The 18,057-nt window shown below is 31.3% G+C and overlaps 1 protein-coding gene across 1 annotated transcript in view; it reads left to right on the plus strand.

The window, feature by feature from the left end:
- LOC121391696 (serine/threonine-protein phosphatase 6 regulatory ankyrin repeat subunit C-like) overlaps positions 1–13,588 on the plus strand; it is a 66,558-nt gene extending 52,970 nt beyond the window's left edge. Inside the window, exons 7-9 of the mRNA XM_041523237.1 lie at positions 1,428–1,538; positions 12,526–12,699; positions 13,440–13,588. Coding sequence (XP_041379171.1) covers positions 1,428–1,538; positions 12,526–12,699; positions 13,440–13,588 — 434 coding nt within the window. The remainder of the gene's footprint in view (positions 1–1,427; positions 1,539–12,525; positions 12,700–13,439) is intronic.
- Positions 13,589–18,057: the final 4,469 nt, after the last annotated feature.

The raw sequence follows: 18,057 nt of genomic DNA on the forward strand, positions 1-18,057 counted from the left end.
TCAAAGTGATGATGTCACAGCCAGTATATGCTGATATCTGCACAATATTGGATACAATGTGTGTGATGTTACTTTATCAAGTCTGAGTGCCTTGTTAGCACTTGGAACTTCTATGGTATTGTGTCACTAATAGTTTTTTATTTCTTATGTATATGTGCCTGAAATGTTTGATGACACACTCACCCTACGTAAATCTCTAACAAGTTTTCACATAGCTATCTGTAGTGAGATGATTAATTTCATTTTTTCATCCTCTCTCACTCTCTCTCAAATTGTTAATAAATGTAAACTAAAAGTTCAGTAGACAAAGTGTGGGTTAGATTTTTATACAATATATTGGTTTTCAATAAATTTTCCTAATAATTTTGTTGTTGTCATGATGTCTTGAGAGTATAGTTAAATCTTAATGAACTTTTAATCAAAAAAGTATTTCAATGGCGCATTTTTTTGCTTTTTTTTTGTCTAAAACACACTAACAGCAAGTTAAATATGTTCTTGAAAATATTTTTATTTTTTTTATTTGTTTGTCTTCTATTGATAAGAGACAGGTGTACTTAATGTACATTACCAGTTGATTTAGCCATTTCAGGATTTATTACACATAAATTGATGCTATGTAGGAATTGTTCTAGTTAATATCATGAAATAAAAAACAAAAGGACATTGAAATAGTGGCAATGGAAATGGCATCATTCCTACATAATAACACAGAACAAATATTTTAAAGTACAATAAAGAGCACAAGATTTGTTTATAAGACATTACAGCAGCATCAATATAAATGATGTATTTCTGATATTTAAAACTATGCAGAATTACTGAATATATATACATAATGTGTGTGTGTGTGTGTGTTGTGTGTGGTGTGTGTGTGTGTGTTGTGTGTGTGTGTGTGTGTGTGTGTGTGTGGTGTTGTGCATGCATATATAATTAGTCCTTATAAATTGTTTTCTACTACAGATACTAACCAGATTATTTCCAAAGTTCTGCAAGAAAAGATGCTGTAAAAGTATTGATGCCTATTAGAAGTAGATGGTACATGATTGGTACTGCACTTGGAGTCAGCTCAGGAGATCTAGACAGCATAAAGTGCGGGGCAATAACCCAGTAGACGAAAAACTGGCTAGTATGATTAGTACTTGGTTAGACAAATGTGGTAAAAAAGCTACTGGGAGGTACTATTGAAAGCAGTGGAGGGTGAGATTGTTGACAGCCAACAAACAGGGCAAAAGATTCGTGAATTTTTAAAGATACCTGAAAGAAGCAATCCTCATTCACATAGTGAAAAAGGTTGGACTCTAATTAATGCCTTTACTAAATGATAAAGATTTAACTATTGATTCACTAAAGGCTGATGACATTAAATTATGATTAAATTGTGTTAGCTATATCCAGTAAATATAAGTATTTGTGTTACATCATTGTAGAAGATAATAAGTCAGAAGACAGAGAAAGTACTTCAACTCAAAATGGTGACCAACCAAGTAATTCAGATGTTCATTCTAGTGGTCAAGCAACAGCTCAACTGGATTACCAAAGTAAGTTAAACATACACTATACACAACTCAGTCATATACTTACAATCATTATTTCATACTTAAATACTTATTTCATAGTTAAATTATTAACACACATGCTTTATAATACTAACAAGATATTAACACTTACTAAGTCTATTATAATATTTTACCATATTCATTGAAGAAGGTGTGCTATAATAACTACTACAAATATGTATACATGATTCTTACTTAACTTTCTTTTTATAATACTTAGCTTAATTCTTATGCATTTCAAAAATTACAGTATTCTAATAGCATCAGCAAGTCTTGACAATTCTCTCCGTACATGAGACCTGTCACAAACCACAGATTTATAATATACAATATTAAAAACACGTAAGCTTGTGACCTGATATAGTGATGAAGTTACTTATCTGTAAAAATTTAATCTGATCTTATGATAAAAATTTTAATGGTTAATTTTTTCATCTGTTAACATTTTTGAAAGATAAATTAGGAATGTAGTGGTTATTTATAGGGCACAGGAAGTGCAAAGATCTACACTGAGGAAAAATTAATACTATAGGTTCTTATATTTAAAAATTAAAGTGTAAGTTTTAATTTTCCATTGACACATGGACTTCTTGTAATAACAACACCCCCAACTATGAATATTGTGTTTGTATTTGGTAATTTGAATATTGGCTGTATTTTTTAACAGTCTGACTTTTTAGCTATGTATACATCAGTTGGACTTATTAACCCATCTATACATGTGTAATGCAATATTAAATTTATATATGCATACATTAATGTACACTAAACAGTTATTGCGAACTTACACAGACTTTTCTTTGTCATTACATGTACTTTCAAATGTTAGTTTAGTTAAGATTATCAACATATAAGCTAATCCATACTGTACATGTAGAACAAAAAATACTGATGTTACAATGAATTCTAGCTACTATGTTTAAATATTTATTTTTTATGCAGGTACTTCAGATATTTTAAGTACTGCCCCAGATGAACACGATCTATTAGGAGTTATTAGTTGATATCATGATCGATGGTATGTCATTGGCATGGCTTTAAGAGTTTCCAGTGATGTTTTAAGTGGGTTAAGAACCAGTCAAGAAGAAAATGAAGTTAAACTCGGTCAAGTAATCCACACCTGGCAGACTTCTAAGCCATCCCCTGTTACCTGGAAGACGTGGATCTCTGCTATTGAGGGAAAATTTGTAGAACTTAGCAAAAGCTAATGAAATACGTGACCATCTAGGTCTCAATAATTAACTAACTAAACTACCTTATGTACTACTGTTATTGCATTATAGTTTGAAACATTTTTTTGCATAATCTGGATATTATTATGTAATTTCCCCTCTTGCTGCATTTATTTTTTTGTTGCAATAATAAACATTATTTAAAATGGGAGGGTACCAGGGAAGAGTGTATACTGCAAAATAAACCACTAGATAGATTTAGCTGCAATTGTCTTGTATGTAATAACTTAAAATTTGTCTATAATCTAGTAAAGTAGTTTATTATCTCAATGATCCTTGTTCCATTGATTAAACTATTTTCTTGATCTTTATATCTGTGAACACATCAATGTTATTTATTACTAATATTAATATATTATCACCAAAGAAGAAAAAAATCAGTCTAAAGAAAGAAACAAAGGAAGAAGTAATTATCAAACATAATGATTATACACAATTGCTATTATTTTTATCATTCTGTGGCCTATGAAGCAAAAAAAAGTTGTATACATATGTACCTAATAATGAATATTATTATACGTTAGCAGTAGTGACAACCCTGTTGACTATTCTTCTAAAAAAAACTATTAATTATTGCTTTAATCACTCCAGGGACATTGGCTGAGTAGTTCTTTAGAAACAAATGCACCTGTAAAATCATTATGAACAACAATAACAGATAATATGTCACTGTAGATTAAGGATTTAACAAAGAGGTTGATATAGTGAGGTCAGAAATACTGCTTCAATTTTAAAAAATCATTGAGAGCAGCTACAGATGAATAACTGTTAAAAAAATAGATGTCAGTGTATATGCTTATTTCATATTAATGTGAATATAATCCACATTGATGATTGTAGTAGACACAAAAAGGGGATATTTTTCCTTTTCATTGGGTCAACTATTTCAATAGCTGTTTCCATGTCTTCTGAAGAAAATTGTTAACTGGATGTAATCCTTTGGTAAGAATGTTAGTTTGAATATACAACAAATGTAATGCAAACATAAGTTCTGTACTAACATCATACTTTACCACGTTCTGTACTAGATCATACTTACAGCACAATTGTACTGCATTATCTTATATTACATTGTTAATGGATCTTGCTCATCCTCCATTAAATTAATGTGATATAGAAAGTATATCTGAGTAACTCCTCTTTAAAGGTTTGTGTATAGTGTTAGTGGCTCCTTGTTTTATTAATAATATCTCTATTAGTGTCTGAAGGTTTAGATGAGATACTTAATGTAGGTGAGTATGATAACCATTTTTATTCAATTGTTTTATATTGACACAATTAATTTTATTACATATAACTCACTGCTTTTTTTTAATGTAAAGGTCCTTATACACAAGTGCATGCTATTTTATGAAATTAATAGATTTGTTGACATAATTTATAGTATTAACCTCAGTGCAAATGGCTAATTTTGATGTCATTAGATATAGTCTAAGAATGATGTAAAAAGTTAGCTAACTTGCAAATTATTTATTCCTATTTTACTTCTTATTTGGTACATTCTGTTTCATTCTTTTCTAAGCAAACTAATGCAGCTAGTTTTTGCCTAATTAAAGAAAATATAATGTGACTTCAGAAGCTTGTCTGCTTTAATTAAGGCTAAATTTAATGGCCTTTGTGTTTTACATCTCAATTTTCTAGATGTGGGAAAGTACATTTACTGGATCTCATACAACTCAACAATGACTGCTAAATGCAAGAGGTATAATTAAATATACATTTTTTAGCAATGTTAGACCCAATTAGATATTATGTAATTATAAAAATCATTGAATATGAAAGTAAATATAAAATAATAGTTACTGATGTTATTGTTGATTGCTGTCACTTATGGATATCTGACATGACAAGCACATTTTTGACTAAGCTATGGCTGACATTACACCATATTATTACTTTAGACAAACAATAATTCATACTGTTCTGTACTTCCTTAAAAAGATGCTTAATATTTATGGTAGATATATCATTTGTTAACAGTAGTTATTCTATTAATGTATTACCAAATTTTACCAATTTTTCATTTGTTTTGCTACAGATATTCCTCAAATTTTGTCTAATTTTTTTATTTGTATATTAAAGTCCTTTATTTTCTATCAGTTGACATTTTGACACTTTTAATTACATATTATATAGTAACAGTAATTAAGTATAATTATATAGATTATTTGTATTTGTAATACTTTGAACTTGTTTACATCAAAAATTGAAGCCCCACAAGACTTTGATAATGATGTAAATGATTGTAGTAAATTCTTGTATGTCTTTGGACAATTTCAAGAACCTTTATACAATCTTAAATTTACAGTTTTCATACACTACAACTGTAAATCTTCTATTGTCAGGCTAAATGGTAAGTTGTATATATATATCACAAAGAGGTAATGTTTGTGTTCTGAACATAATATTCTTAAAATCTACCTCTTACATATTTTGGTTGTTTGTCCAGTAGAAGTACAAACTATACACTGTAGTTATCAAAATAAAAACAATGATAGAGATCATAATACAAACTATGAGAATTCAACACCATGTTGATAGTAAACTACATGTTTGGGTCAATGTAAACAAATTGACAACTAGTGTAGGCAGTAAATGGTTATGAAATGTGATGTCAAGTGGAATATTGTTGTGGCTTTTAAAGGTAGCACGATCAAATATACCCTCTAGTATACCACAGGTAATACACAATGGTGTAATTCAACATTGCTCTGATATTGATCTAGGCAGTCATAAGCTCAATAATTACCAGTGTTTCCTGAACAAAACCACAAGTTTTACCAAATATGTAAAATTTGATATGTCACTAGACTCTCACATGTTTAGTGATGCATAAATTACATGTAGGTCTAGTGACTATACATACAGTTATGACTCACCTTGACAAGATATTTCACATAAATTATATATATATATATATATTATATATATATACAAAGTAAAATGTTCAATTATAATAGTGCATTAGAAAATTGATCCACTGCATACCAGTGAGAAACATGCTATCTGTTCCATACATTCTGGAACCTTTACATATATTATGCATGTCAAAAAAATTATATAATCATCATAGTCAATATTTTTTAATACAAACAGATGTATCCAACAAAGCTGATAATAGAAACTAACTTTATGTAATTTTTATGCCATAATTGTTGGTAGACAATTAAGTAATACAGATCTCATGTTTCCCAAATATTCATATTAATTTTTTATTAAAAGGAATTTAAGTGAACATGAAAAGTGACAAGATGCAGAAAAAATAGATGTCAGTATATGTGCTGATTTCATATTAATGTGAATATAATCCACATTGATGATGTAACTAATAGCCACAAAAGGTTATATTTTCCTTTTTATTGGGTCAGTTATTTCAATAGTTGCTTACATGTCTTCTGAAGAAAAATGACAGGTAACAAAAGATTCACTTGCAGTGCTTTATGACTTACTAGAAAAATAACAGTAACGACTAAACTTATGTACTGATTATACCTCTGTAAAAGTTTATCAAAGCATTGATGAACTTTCAAAGGACTATGGTATGTACAATAAGTTGAAACAGAGATGGAAAACATTGTTTAGGCATCGAGAGTAAACATAACAAAAAAATTGGTATGACAGGATCTCAATATCATTCATATATATATATATATATTATTATATATATATATAAATATCATCACAAAGTTTCTTATATTAACAAAGAGGATTTGTACCCAAAAACATATAAGAATGATCAATATTTCAAAATGGAAGACTAAAGTGCTATAGTATGTACTAAACTAGTAGTTTAGAATGTGATGTAAAGAATGTCATGTTTATTGTGTTCAGTAAACATGTGATCAAATTTATATTTTTTTAAAATCATGTGATATACATTTAAATGTTAAGAAATTGAATGGAATATTGGCACTTCTTATAGCACTCACATCTAACAATTCACTACTTACATTCTCCCAATGGTCCAAGATTATGTACATTCCCATCAATAATGATGTATGCTAACTTTTTAATGATGTATCTTTAACAATAATAGAGTATATAATGTGAAGGCATATATATTCAGGAGTGCATCATTATTTTATGTTGATGATAATATCAACCTTAATAAGTATACTGTATGGATTTATATATTAAACTAATATCATTGACAGTAATAATAATATACCTGAATACCAATATGTGAGACCAGTAAAAAATCACAGTTCAAAGGATTAGTAATATCTATATCAACTACAGTTCCAGCAGATACATTACCATTTTTACCAATCTGTGTTTAAACATTATTCATCACATGAAGTCATTTTGTGAACAATTCAACATTGTTCACAAAATGAGTTCATTATATCAATACTGACAAGGTATATAGAATTAATCAGGTACAGGTAATGAGGTAATATTAATCTATGATCAGTTATACATTCTAGAGTTATGAAGTTTAAAAAACACTATTAATGCATACCTAAGGTATTAATCAAATAAATTAATATATAACATTATACAGTGTAATATCTATTTTTATAAGTTACTACTATAGAAGATGTATTAAAAGTGTATATATCCACTTATTTCAAATGATAGTAAAGTTACAGAGTGTGACATGATGTTGACATTTTAATAAATAATACAAGAGAAGTGTGCATACTCTAACTGATGATAATGAATACAAACCTTCTATTAATGTAAGGTTGATTAATACATATATTACAATTACATGTAACAGAGTCAATAATATGAACTATCCTTTAATATGTCATATCTAATAATAGGATCTACTTCTCCTTCTTCTAACTTGAGAATTGAAGCACACTGACTTGAACCACTTAGTTCCAATTGTAACATACTCACACAAATCATCCAGACTAGCAGATAATAGTCCTCTTCCAAAAATCAGTCAGTTTGACTTACTGTATAATTCATATCTTATATTCTTGTGTACAAATATATATATATACATATGCCTAACATAATTAATGAAGTTTGTTTACATAGCTGAATCAATGTTGTGCAGTCTATGATTCAAAAAATGCAGCGGAGGCTAATTTCAACTATGTCCATTTTAAGTAGCTATGCCAAACTTAAAATGAAGTGCAATGTAGAGCCACACAGTACTCTCCAATTCTAGCATAAACTCTTTCTTCAATAATGTAATTTTTTAAAATAAGTATTTTCAAAAAACCATCTTCATTGAATTATAAGAAATGATGAAACTAACAAATCATTAACAAATGATGGAGCAATAAATGAGAGATTGTAATATAATATAACACAATAGAATATATGATATAATATAATACAATCACAATACAACACATACTAACAAGGTAGATTAACAATATTTAAATATACATTTCATGAACAAAACAACACTAAGTACATGTATATATACATCACTGATATTGTTGTTATGGTAAATGATGTCAACTACAATTGTTAGTACAAAATATGTAAATATCAAGTAAGTCTTTAACTAATCACTTTATAAAAATATTATTGTTTCTTATTTTAATCCCTATTCTTGTCTTCTTCAGGCACATTATTAGACCCTCCCCCACCAGTTCCTTCCTCAACAACTTCCTCCTCAATCCACCATGATTATCACACTATCTGGCCTGTTACTACAAAATCTACATTATCTACCTTAACCTCTTCATTGAATATGATCAGCCTGATTAATTAAAATCTCAAACATAAGGCAGTTAACAAAGGATGTGGATAATAAAGATGAAAAATATCTTGTATTGTAATTTTACAATGGACGAGACACACCATTCCAAATGTTCAATTACTCATGAAAGTACAATACATATTTTTTGTATATATGCTAAAATCATCATATGGAATTGACAATAGTTTGAGTGTATTTGAATATGAAGAGCATTAATAGACATGTAAAAAGATTTAGGAAATTTTCATTTGACTGTACTCATTCTTATGTTTTTGGTATCCCTTTCTGCCAACTCTGAAGAAAAATGGTACAATTATGTTGTTACATGCTCATTTGCTTCTGCAAGTACTTTGAACTCTTGACTAAAAAATAAAGAACCATTGTCTGTTACAAGTTGCAAGGTAGTCCATGTGTTGGAAAATACAATCCTGAGTTTCTTAAAGTTTTGGTCGTGGTTATTGACTTTATGAACATCCATCCATTTGGAATGAGTATAACTAACATGAGAAACGTATATATCATGAATGGTGCTGCAAATCTAAATGCAGTCAACTCAAAGGCTGAGTAGGTCACATCCAGGGTACTACTGGGGGGGTGAGGAGCATGACTCTCGATAAACAATTCAGTTTTGATGGCTTCAGTCTCATTATCCATCTTGGACATTAAACATACAACCTAGCCAAAGTCTTCATTTTATTGTGTGCAGGATGGGTTAACATAATTCCTGTAAGATACCATTTCGACATGATGTCAGTATGACAAACAGAGAGCACCACAATACACAGCCTAGTAGGACACTTAGTTCACGCTGTCTTATGGAAAATGGAGACATGTCTTCCTCACCCACACTAGCTGGCCAAGCTGACAAAGTATATTTTTCAAACTTTTGATATATAATACTATATCTTAAATTCTTAATCAGTTTATTCTCTTATAATAAACTGCATCTAATAATGTTGTATAGATGAAGTCATCTAAGATATTTGCTTATTCTCATACATAATAAGTGAAAAACAGTTTGTGGTCAAGACTCAAGAGTGAATGGTCTACAATAGAGGTAATTATGGAATTATTAGTACCAAAAATAAGTAATTCTTCCTTTTCTAGTTGAGATCACTTCCTTTCAGTCATAGTTAAAGTTATCAATGCCACATTCTACTGGATAATCAGTGTCATCATCCATTGTGTGTGAGAGAAACTGCCCCAGTATCATACATAGGTTGAATTGTCACAAGTTAGGTTTTGAGTGATCATAATGAACAAGTAATGAGTCAACTTGTATAGCATTGTCTGCTATTTCAAATGCCAAATCTTGACTGGTTGTCCACCACTATCATAATTGTTTATTTCTTTTCTTTCGTGAACACCTAGGTATGAGGCTAATGTGTTGTATGTTTTGAACATTTAGTAATATTATTAGAGAACAGTAATCACTCACATCCTTTGATAGTCTTCTTGAATAGTTCCTATTTCATTTAATCTGATCTAGTAATAAAATACAATAAATTATATAGCACAATACAGTAAATAATAATAAATTAGAGGAAGTTAATAATAATAATAATAAACCATTACATACAATATAGTCAACTTATTAATAGATGTAAATTTTATTGTATAAATGACATGAGATATAATTGTTGTGTTTACTTCCTGTTTAATTATCACAAAATTAATTAATTTTGCATGTCATATACTTAATAAAAATTTAATTCCAATGAAAACATAAGGTAAACGATATCAACATGGTAAAAATTACAGCCAGTGTAGTAATTGGCATAATATACATTGTTTTAAATTGTTACTTAACTCAATGTAGTTTTTTATTGAATTGTTTGCCTTTAAAATTTGCTAATTCATTAGAAATTTTAGTATAATAGTCTGTAGTACTTAATAGAACAATTTGGTAGTTTCTAATCCACAGACACAGTCTTATATAATACACTACATATTAACCTGAATATAATACTTTGTTGTCATTTCATAACATTGTAATTAAACACTGATATTAAAGAACAAGTTTGTCTATTTATACTGTATCAAAAATTATTTTAAACTTTATATTAGCATATTGTTCACTTCATTGTCAAAATTAAATAGATTTCATGTATAGTTCATAATATACACGGTAACATTTGACATATACACATACATGACATTTTATCCATGTACATGCATACTATGGTAACCATGGATTGATATATAATGTACAATAGGGTGGCAACATAGCTGTATGGATACATTGTGTCTATGTATATACTGTGTAGTAACCATGTACAACTGTACACTGTAACCTTAGGTTGGCAAATGTATACTCAGCTACATGAATAAACACTATCCATGTACATACCATGGTAATACAATGTAACTTTGGGTTGGTAAATGTGTATTTAGTTACATGGATACATTGTAATCCAGCATATCACTAACAGTTGTTTGCATTACTTATCCCAAATAAATTAATACATAATTAGAGAAGTGACTCAAAGGCTATGAAAATATTACATATACAAAAAAAAACACACTAATACTTAAATGTGCTTTGAAATCATTGATACTTTCAAAATGTCTAAGTACAAACACAAAGTATTGTATATGGTTAAGTGTTCGAAGCACTTGCAAAAAAATGGTTAAGTTAGCTTAATGCTTAAATTATAAATGACATAAGAGTTTCTTGTGTTAGTGCAGGATATGCTCATATGGGCCTTAGCAATGGTTCAATATACACATGTGGCAAAGGTTCAGATGGTGCCTTGGGACATGGGTATGACCTATCTGACAAACTGTAGCCAACAATAGTTGAAGCATTGATCATTCCACATGGTTTTGACATTAGTTGTTGTATTCACTTGGGGTCGTCCTAGAAAATTATTGATTTCTTGTTCATATTACTACACAACAGTAACATACATGTGATACTCAGAGTGGGACTGTTAAGATTTTGTATCTATTATTAATTTTTAAAATTAATTTTATTTAAAATTTTAATGTCAACAAACAATAAAAAGAGTTAATAATATAACACATCAAGACATATTAACATATATCATACTATCATTGATGATGTAGTAAAAAAGCCATACAAATTGTAATTAGCTATAGTTTTCATCTTAGTTTAACATAGTTTGTTGGAAAAATACCCACTCTCTATCATCTATTCTTCCTTCCTACCAATTGTTCTGACTATCCATTAGAGTAATCACTTGAATGGACTTGACCTTTATGAAATTCAAGGTCACATTTCATCTCAGCTCGGAAGTTGTACAGAGCAATAACTTGAGGAAGCTGGTCCCAATTGGCCTCTTTAGAAAGAGCATATTATATACTTTTCTTTTTGTAGATTTTCTCACTGTTGGTGATTATCGGTGCTACCAGACTTTAGTGTTACACTTGGCTTGAAACAATTAAGAATGAAAGGTTTTTGTGGTGAGTGTGTGGCAGTATAAGAATCTGCTCTAGGTCTTTGAATATTATCATCATTGTCATAACTAGTGAATGATGGTGAAGAAAGTGGTGGATTTGAGGTAGATGTTGAAACAGATGGCTTTCTTGGTTTTGAATGTGGAGCAGGGTTCTCATCATCTCCTCCTAAATAGTTGCTTGTTAAATCTTTGGCAGCAGCATCTGTAGCTCCTTTTACGACTGCTTCAGTAGCTGAACGTCCTGTTTCTGATTGAGCAAACTTTTTTGCCAGCTTTTGCTGCTCCAAAGCCTACTTTTTAGATGCAAATACACCATAGAAACCACCCTCTGACTCCATCATCTGTATGAAAGTAGAAACTATTGTAACATCATTTTTAGATAAATATTAAATATTATTGAGCTAATACAGGCAGCTTGCAAGATAGTTCTTTTAAGGCATACCTACCCGCCATTTGATATGTTTACTCCCTTCGGTTTAGTCTCGTCCACAGACTCCACTTCCCCCGAAACAGTCTGGGGACGAGATACGGTCACGTCTACTCTCTAATCTCCACCCATTAAAGTCTAACCACGTGCAAAAGAGCTGGATGTGAAGGCTGTCATTAGCTGAGCAAATAGCTGAAGTTAGTGATCCACTGTCTTCCAGATGATTTGAAGTCGATATTGCTAAATGCTAACGTGTGCGACTATAGCGAGGATGGTAATGACACTGATGCACAAAGATCAATACGCGCCATGATTTTAGATAAAGATAACACACGATACAAAGGCTGTGCTATTTCAAGACATCATCTAGAGCAAGAGTGGGGAATAGTGTCAGGTAAATTTATATTTCCTCTTGTGTTTCTAAATCTTAATAAAGTGACTATAGTGATAAAATGAGTGTTGTACATGTACAAAAAGCTTTGTGTAATTGTCATGCTTTTCTCTTCGATTTGTTAACAGATTTACTAAATCTTTGTATTCATTATAACATGATGAACTGCTAAATCACATTGGAAATTAAAATTTAGTAACTTGCAGAGCATTAATAACAAGATATTAATTGAAAAATTATTCTATAATTGTTTTGGAAGATACTGGGACTGAATAGAGCTAGTCTAGTGAGTTCAGCTCCTTCAAACACAAACTCAAATGTACTGAGAAAGGACAAACAAACAGTAGGAAACCTCTAAAGAATAATTTGTTTTTGTATTAGACCAAAAGCAGTTTACAGCCACACCCAACTATCTATAGACTAATGTTGTTTTCTCAGGTACAGGTTAAAGCTAAATGTTGATGATAATATTATATGTGCACTACTAAACCTCTCTATTCAAAGGGACTGGTCTTGTCAAGCTACACTAGAGCTGTATAGATGTGGTGAAATATTTTCTGTAATTTTCTAAATTATCCTTATTACCAAGTGAAAGTCTGCCTTTACTATACAGTCTTACAACACTAATAATGTGTAGGGACATTAAAACATATACAATAATTAGTGTGTATTACATAAGTAGATTTAACTAATAATTTATAAAATGTATTTCTATTTTTAACTTATGTTGATGTTACTTTCAGATAAATCAAATGATGAGGCATGTGATGAACCTGATGCTGCCATTGTGTCATCTAAAAATGAAGAAGAGGAGGCAAGATCTCTTTATTATCTGAAGAAGAGTCTAGTCAACACCCTGACACTCAACCAATGTTTAAGTCCACTGGTTTAGATTTAACTTCTGAAGATAGCTAATGATATTGTCAAAGGAAATGCTGTAAAACATCAACTAAGTAAGAATATTTGAAATGTATATATTCTTGTGATATGGTATGTGGATGTAGTCTCATCTTAAAAGTTCTTTGTAAGTCATATTAAAGCTTTTTCTTGTTTTTCCTTGACTCAGTTGTTCCTTTTACCTTATAAGACATTTTCAAGTTTCAAAACCTTTTGTTTCAGTTACAGAACACACATGTGAACGATATACAAACTTGTTGATGTCACGTACCTTTGCAACACAAAGAACGTCATTTCTTTTGTTTTAATACTTTCTGTGAAGTTGTTGTATAGTTTTGGATATTTAAACATTGATACAAGGGTTATTGAATAGTGCAACTATTAACATATTGATAGCCTGAGATATAACATTATTTATTGGGTCAAACTTAACTTAAACAAAGTACAACTTACTTTTTTCTTTATTCAGGTCTATTGGATGATTGTTAGAAGGTCATATTAAACTTCACAAGTCTCTAGTTCTATTGTATCAACTCCCTCCACCTGATACTGCACCTCTATTTCTTACTAATGACACTCAGAGTATAGTTAATAATGGTGAGTGTAAATATGTTGACATGTTCTTGTGACTAACATTTGAAGGTAATGATATGTTTGAATTGAAATCAATGTATTGTTCTCTGTTACATTAAGTCTATTAATTGTATGTACTATACTCTGTCTAAATTGAGAAGAACCACCCAGACATGTAATTAACTTTGCTGTTTATTACGTGCTATCCACATGGGACTTATACCAATCAATTCAGCGTAGAAACATGCATTTTTATATAAAAATTTGGGTCTCTAGTTCTACAAGAAAATAGCAAACTATAAAACTTCATACATTTTCAATGGCACACCTTTCACATACTTCAAATTGTGCACCTTTGAGGATTTAGCAAATAACAAGTTTGCCTTAAGATCAGCCGTCTGTCACATGGAGATTCAAAAATTACAGTTCTAATTATACGAACAGATGTTTTATTATAACAATTATTATTACTTAAATAATAATCTGTTGTCTTTTTGCGATTTAAGGGAGCTATAAAGCCACCAAGGTTCTGAAAAAAACTTTTAACAAAGAAGGAAAGACTGATCAATGTCTAGATTTATTTTGTTGTCAGAACATCAGCACATTTCTAAATTCTTGTGGCATCTGAGGTTCGTTGTGGAAACCTTTGAGTCTGTTTATTCCTGCTGAATTTCTTGAAATAGTCAAACATTCACAACAATCTCCTTTGTTTGTGACCTCAGTTTCTTTCCCTTTGGCATCTTCATGAACATGAGAGAAAATGGATGTGAACAACTAATGAATAAACTTAAAATGTACTACATTGGTACCCATTGGGAGAGGAAACATATCACCTTACATTCCATGTCTAAAGCACCTTTTTTTAATGAGGGGGGGGCTTTTCTCATAATTTTAGCAAATTTAGTAAGTACTGTGGAAATCACTAAATTTTAAACATGCTAATGTTTTCACTTCATAAGTTAACTGAGTGCACTAAAATTTGAATATGATAACAGTTTTCACTTCATGAGTTAATAAAATATGATATAATTGCTAAAATTAGAAACATGTTACTGTTTTCCTTTCATGTGCTAACTAATGGGACCTAATCATAAAATTTGGAATATGCTAAAGTTTAACTTTCAGATGTTAACTAAGTGTGATATAGTCATTATAATTTGGATTTGCTAATCATTTTCACATGGGTTGGGTTCATAAGTTAACCCTTTGAAATGAAGGGCATCATATTTATACATGTGAGATTAGTTGTAAAAATCATATTTTTATAACCAGCTGAGAATTAATCATTATTGATAAAATAGGAGTGTTTGTGGCTTACGAGTTTTGATTATTGTGCTTTGATCTTTTTACCACTATTTTTATCTTCTTTCTTCTGCCCACAACACAAAAAGTTGTCTAGAAAGGAAGTGTTATAGTGCTGCAGGAAGTGGTAGCAATTGTGCTATTAATGATACAAGCATGAGATTTGGCAAGAATGTTTAAAAGTCATAGGATCATATTTAGATATAGGGAAACTTGGATTTGCCATGCATAAAAAATATTACAGCTGCATTACTTATAATACTTAACGCATATTGTGCAAATTAATTTGAAAATCAAGAAATTAATTTTTTAAAAGTTAATGTACATATAATACCTATTTCATATCTTTACAAATTAGTCTACCTTCATGCACAAAGTCCACCACAGTTACAAAGAGCAGTGCACTGCAGAGCAGCTCTTGACACTTACAACGTCCCCATTACAACACTTTCTTGGCATTGGGCATTAGTGTATCAGTTCCCTACAAGCTTCTGAAGCTTTGGTAGAGTTAGGGTCCCACCCTCCATCAACTTTTTGTTCCAGCCCCATTCATTTGGTGATGGAAGATTCTGAACTGCAGTTGTCATCTGAGCCCAGCCAGTGACCAGCTTGGTATGTCACCCTTTGATATGTAGGATGAGTGCAGCCTGTGTAGGGAGGAGTCCATCAATTGCTCCTACCTTTCTGCGTAAACAAGTGCTTCCTAGCTTCATTGACACTTTACTGACTGCTTGTTTGACATATAAACAGACACACAATCTTTCTAACTTTTTCTAGAAATTCCTAACGGTTTCTGTACATAAGCAGACAAACTAAAGCACAGAATGCAGAGGTTACATGTTGATATGCTTTGAAATTGAAATGCCCAAGACACGGTCATATGATACGCTCAAACCTAGCTCATGCAAAGTGTTGACTAGTTCATGCTTTCGAGTTTTAGTGTGAATCATTACACTAATTACGACATTAGTAGATAGGCAGTGGTGTCTCCCCACTATTTTGCGGGTTAGCCTAAAAGTTGCTCGTTGTTTAGCTCGACGGTCGAATAAAGCTGTTGTACATCAGCAACTGTGCAATGGTTAGGATTGGTTGAGGCATTGATGATGCACTTGACTGCACTTCAATGTTTGGCCCATTTATTGTCATAGCAATCAAAAGCCAAAAGATGTTGGTATAGATTTTTCTGACACTTCGGAAAGAAAAAAAAAAAAACAACAAAAAAAAAAAAAAAAAAAAACAAATGAGCCAATCTGAAATGTTCGTTCATCTCTAAACATATCTCTTCTCACTATGTGTAGCAGCCATGGCAAGATGAATGGCATCTGTACTCAGCATGCGTGATCACATGCTTTACTCAAAAAGCTAACCAATATCTTATTTGAAAGCAAGAAGCATCACATCTTGACCCTTCTTGTGTGCCTCCATGTCTTGAAAGTAACTTAGAATTCTATCTTTCAGCTGGGTAGAATGGATGCGTCCAACTATGTCATTGTCCAAGTTGTGCAGGTCTTGTACTGTAGAGGTTCACCAGATCCTTAAGCTTAAAAATTGGTGCAATGAGAGTATCCATTCACAATCTTCTATGACGACATTAGCTCTGCAAAAGCAATACCTTCAATTGACTTACATCTATATTGTTTGTAGGTGGATTTTTTTACCGTGCTGCTGTTATACAGAAAAACATTTAGACATTGCTAGATGGTAAGAAAGCATCTTGTGCAATGTAAGTCTCATGCACTCAATTTTACAAGTAGTTGTTCATCTTGTAATATTGTGGCACACTGACAAACTTTAGATCAATGCCAAATGTTGAAGCTCTTCTCAATGTTTCTCCAACCAGATGCTGGTTTGTTACAATAAAGCAAGTTTCAATTGAGGGCAGGATGCTTGTTCTATACTCTTGCCTAGTAAACCTTTTCTTAGAGCTAGTGGTGCATCGGCATCAGTAGGTCTTGTTCTTTTTGGTGCTCTTTGTAACTGAGTTCTGTTGTACTGTAGTCTACAACGAGTCATGCCATTTGCCTTGTGCTGTTTCAATGTTGTCTCAATCCCGCTCAACCATCATCAGTCAGTCAAATTCTAGGGATTTTGGTGCAAACAACCTATAAGCACTAAACCGCATGTATTAGGTCAGGGCAATAGTTTTGTAGCGCAGCTCTTGCTGAATCACCGTTGTAGACTCAGTGTGGGACACCGAAGGGACCTCTGTAGGGGACTTCCGCATAAAATGGATGCATTTGTTCCAAATCCGTTTGTATTTCTCCTCGAGCTTATCTGATGGTGTGCTACATCGGCATTATTTTGTAAGCCTTTGCCATTTCTGTGACATAAATAATGGGAAAAGCTTTATTTGGAGTGTTTTGGGCTAAATTTGTGACTTATCATGGAAGCCTTTAGGAGCCTTCTTTCTTTGTGTAAGGAATACAAATCAGAGTTCACAATCTCTTCTCAGCTGCATTGCAAAGCAGGTGGGAATGAAATCAATAGACTGGGCAAAACATGTTATTATCTAAAGGTGCAATTTTTTGATCTTAAGTGGGAAGGTGTTAATACAAATGGGGAAGATTGGGGAAAACCCGCTTTCTTTAA

This window comes from Gigantopelta aegis, unplaced genomic scaffold (assembly GCF_016097555.1).
Source record: "Gigantopelta aegis isolate Gae_Host unplaced genomic scaffold, Gae_host_genome ctg2844_pilon_pilon, whole genome shotgun sequence".
Lineage (NCBI taxonomy): Eukaryota > Metazoa > Mollusca > Gastropoda > Neomphalida > Peltospiridae > Gigantopelta > Gigantopelta aegis.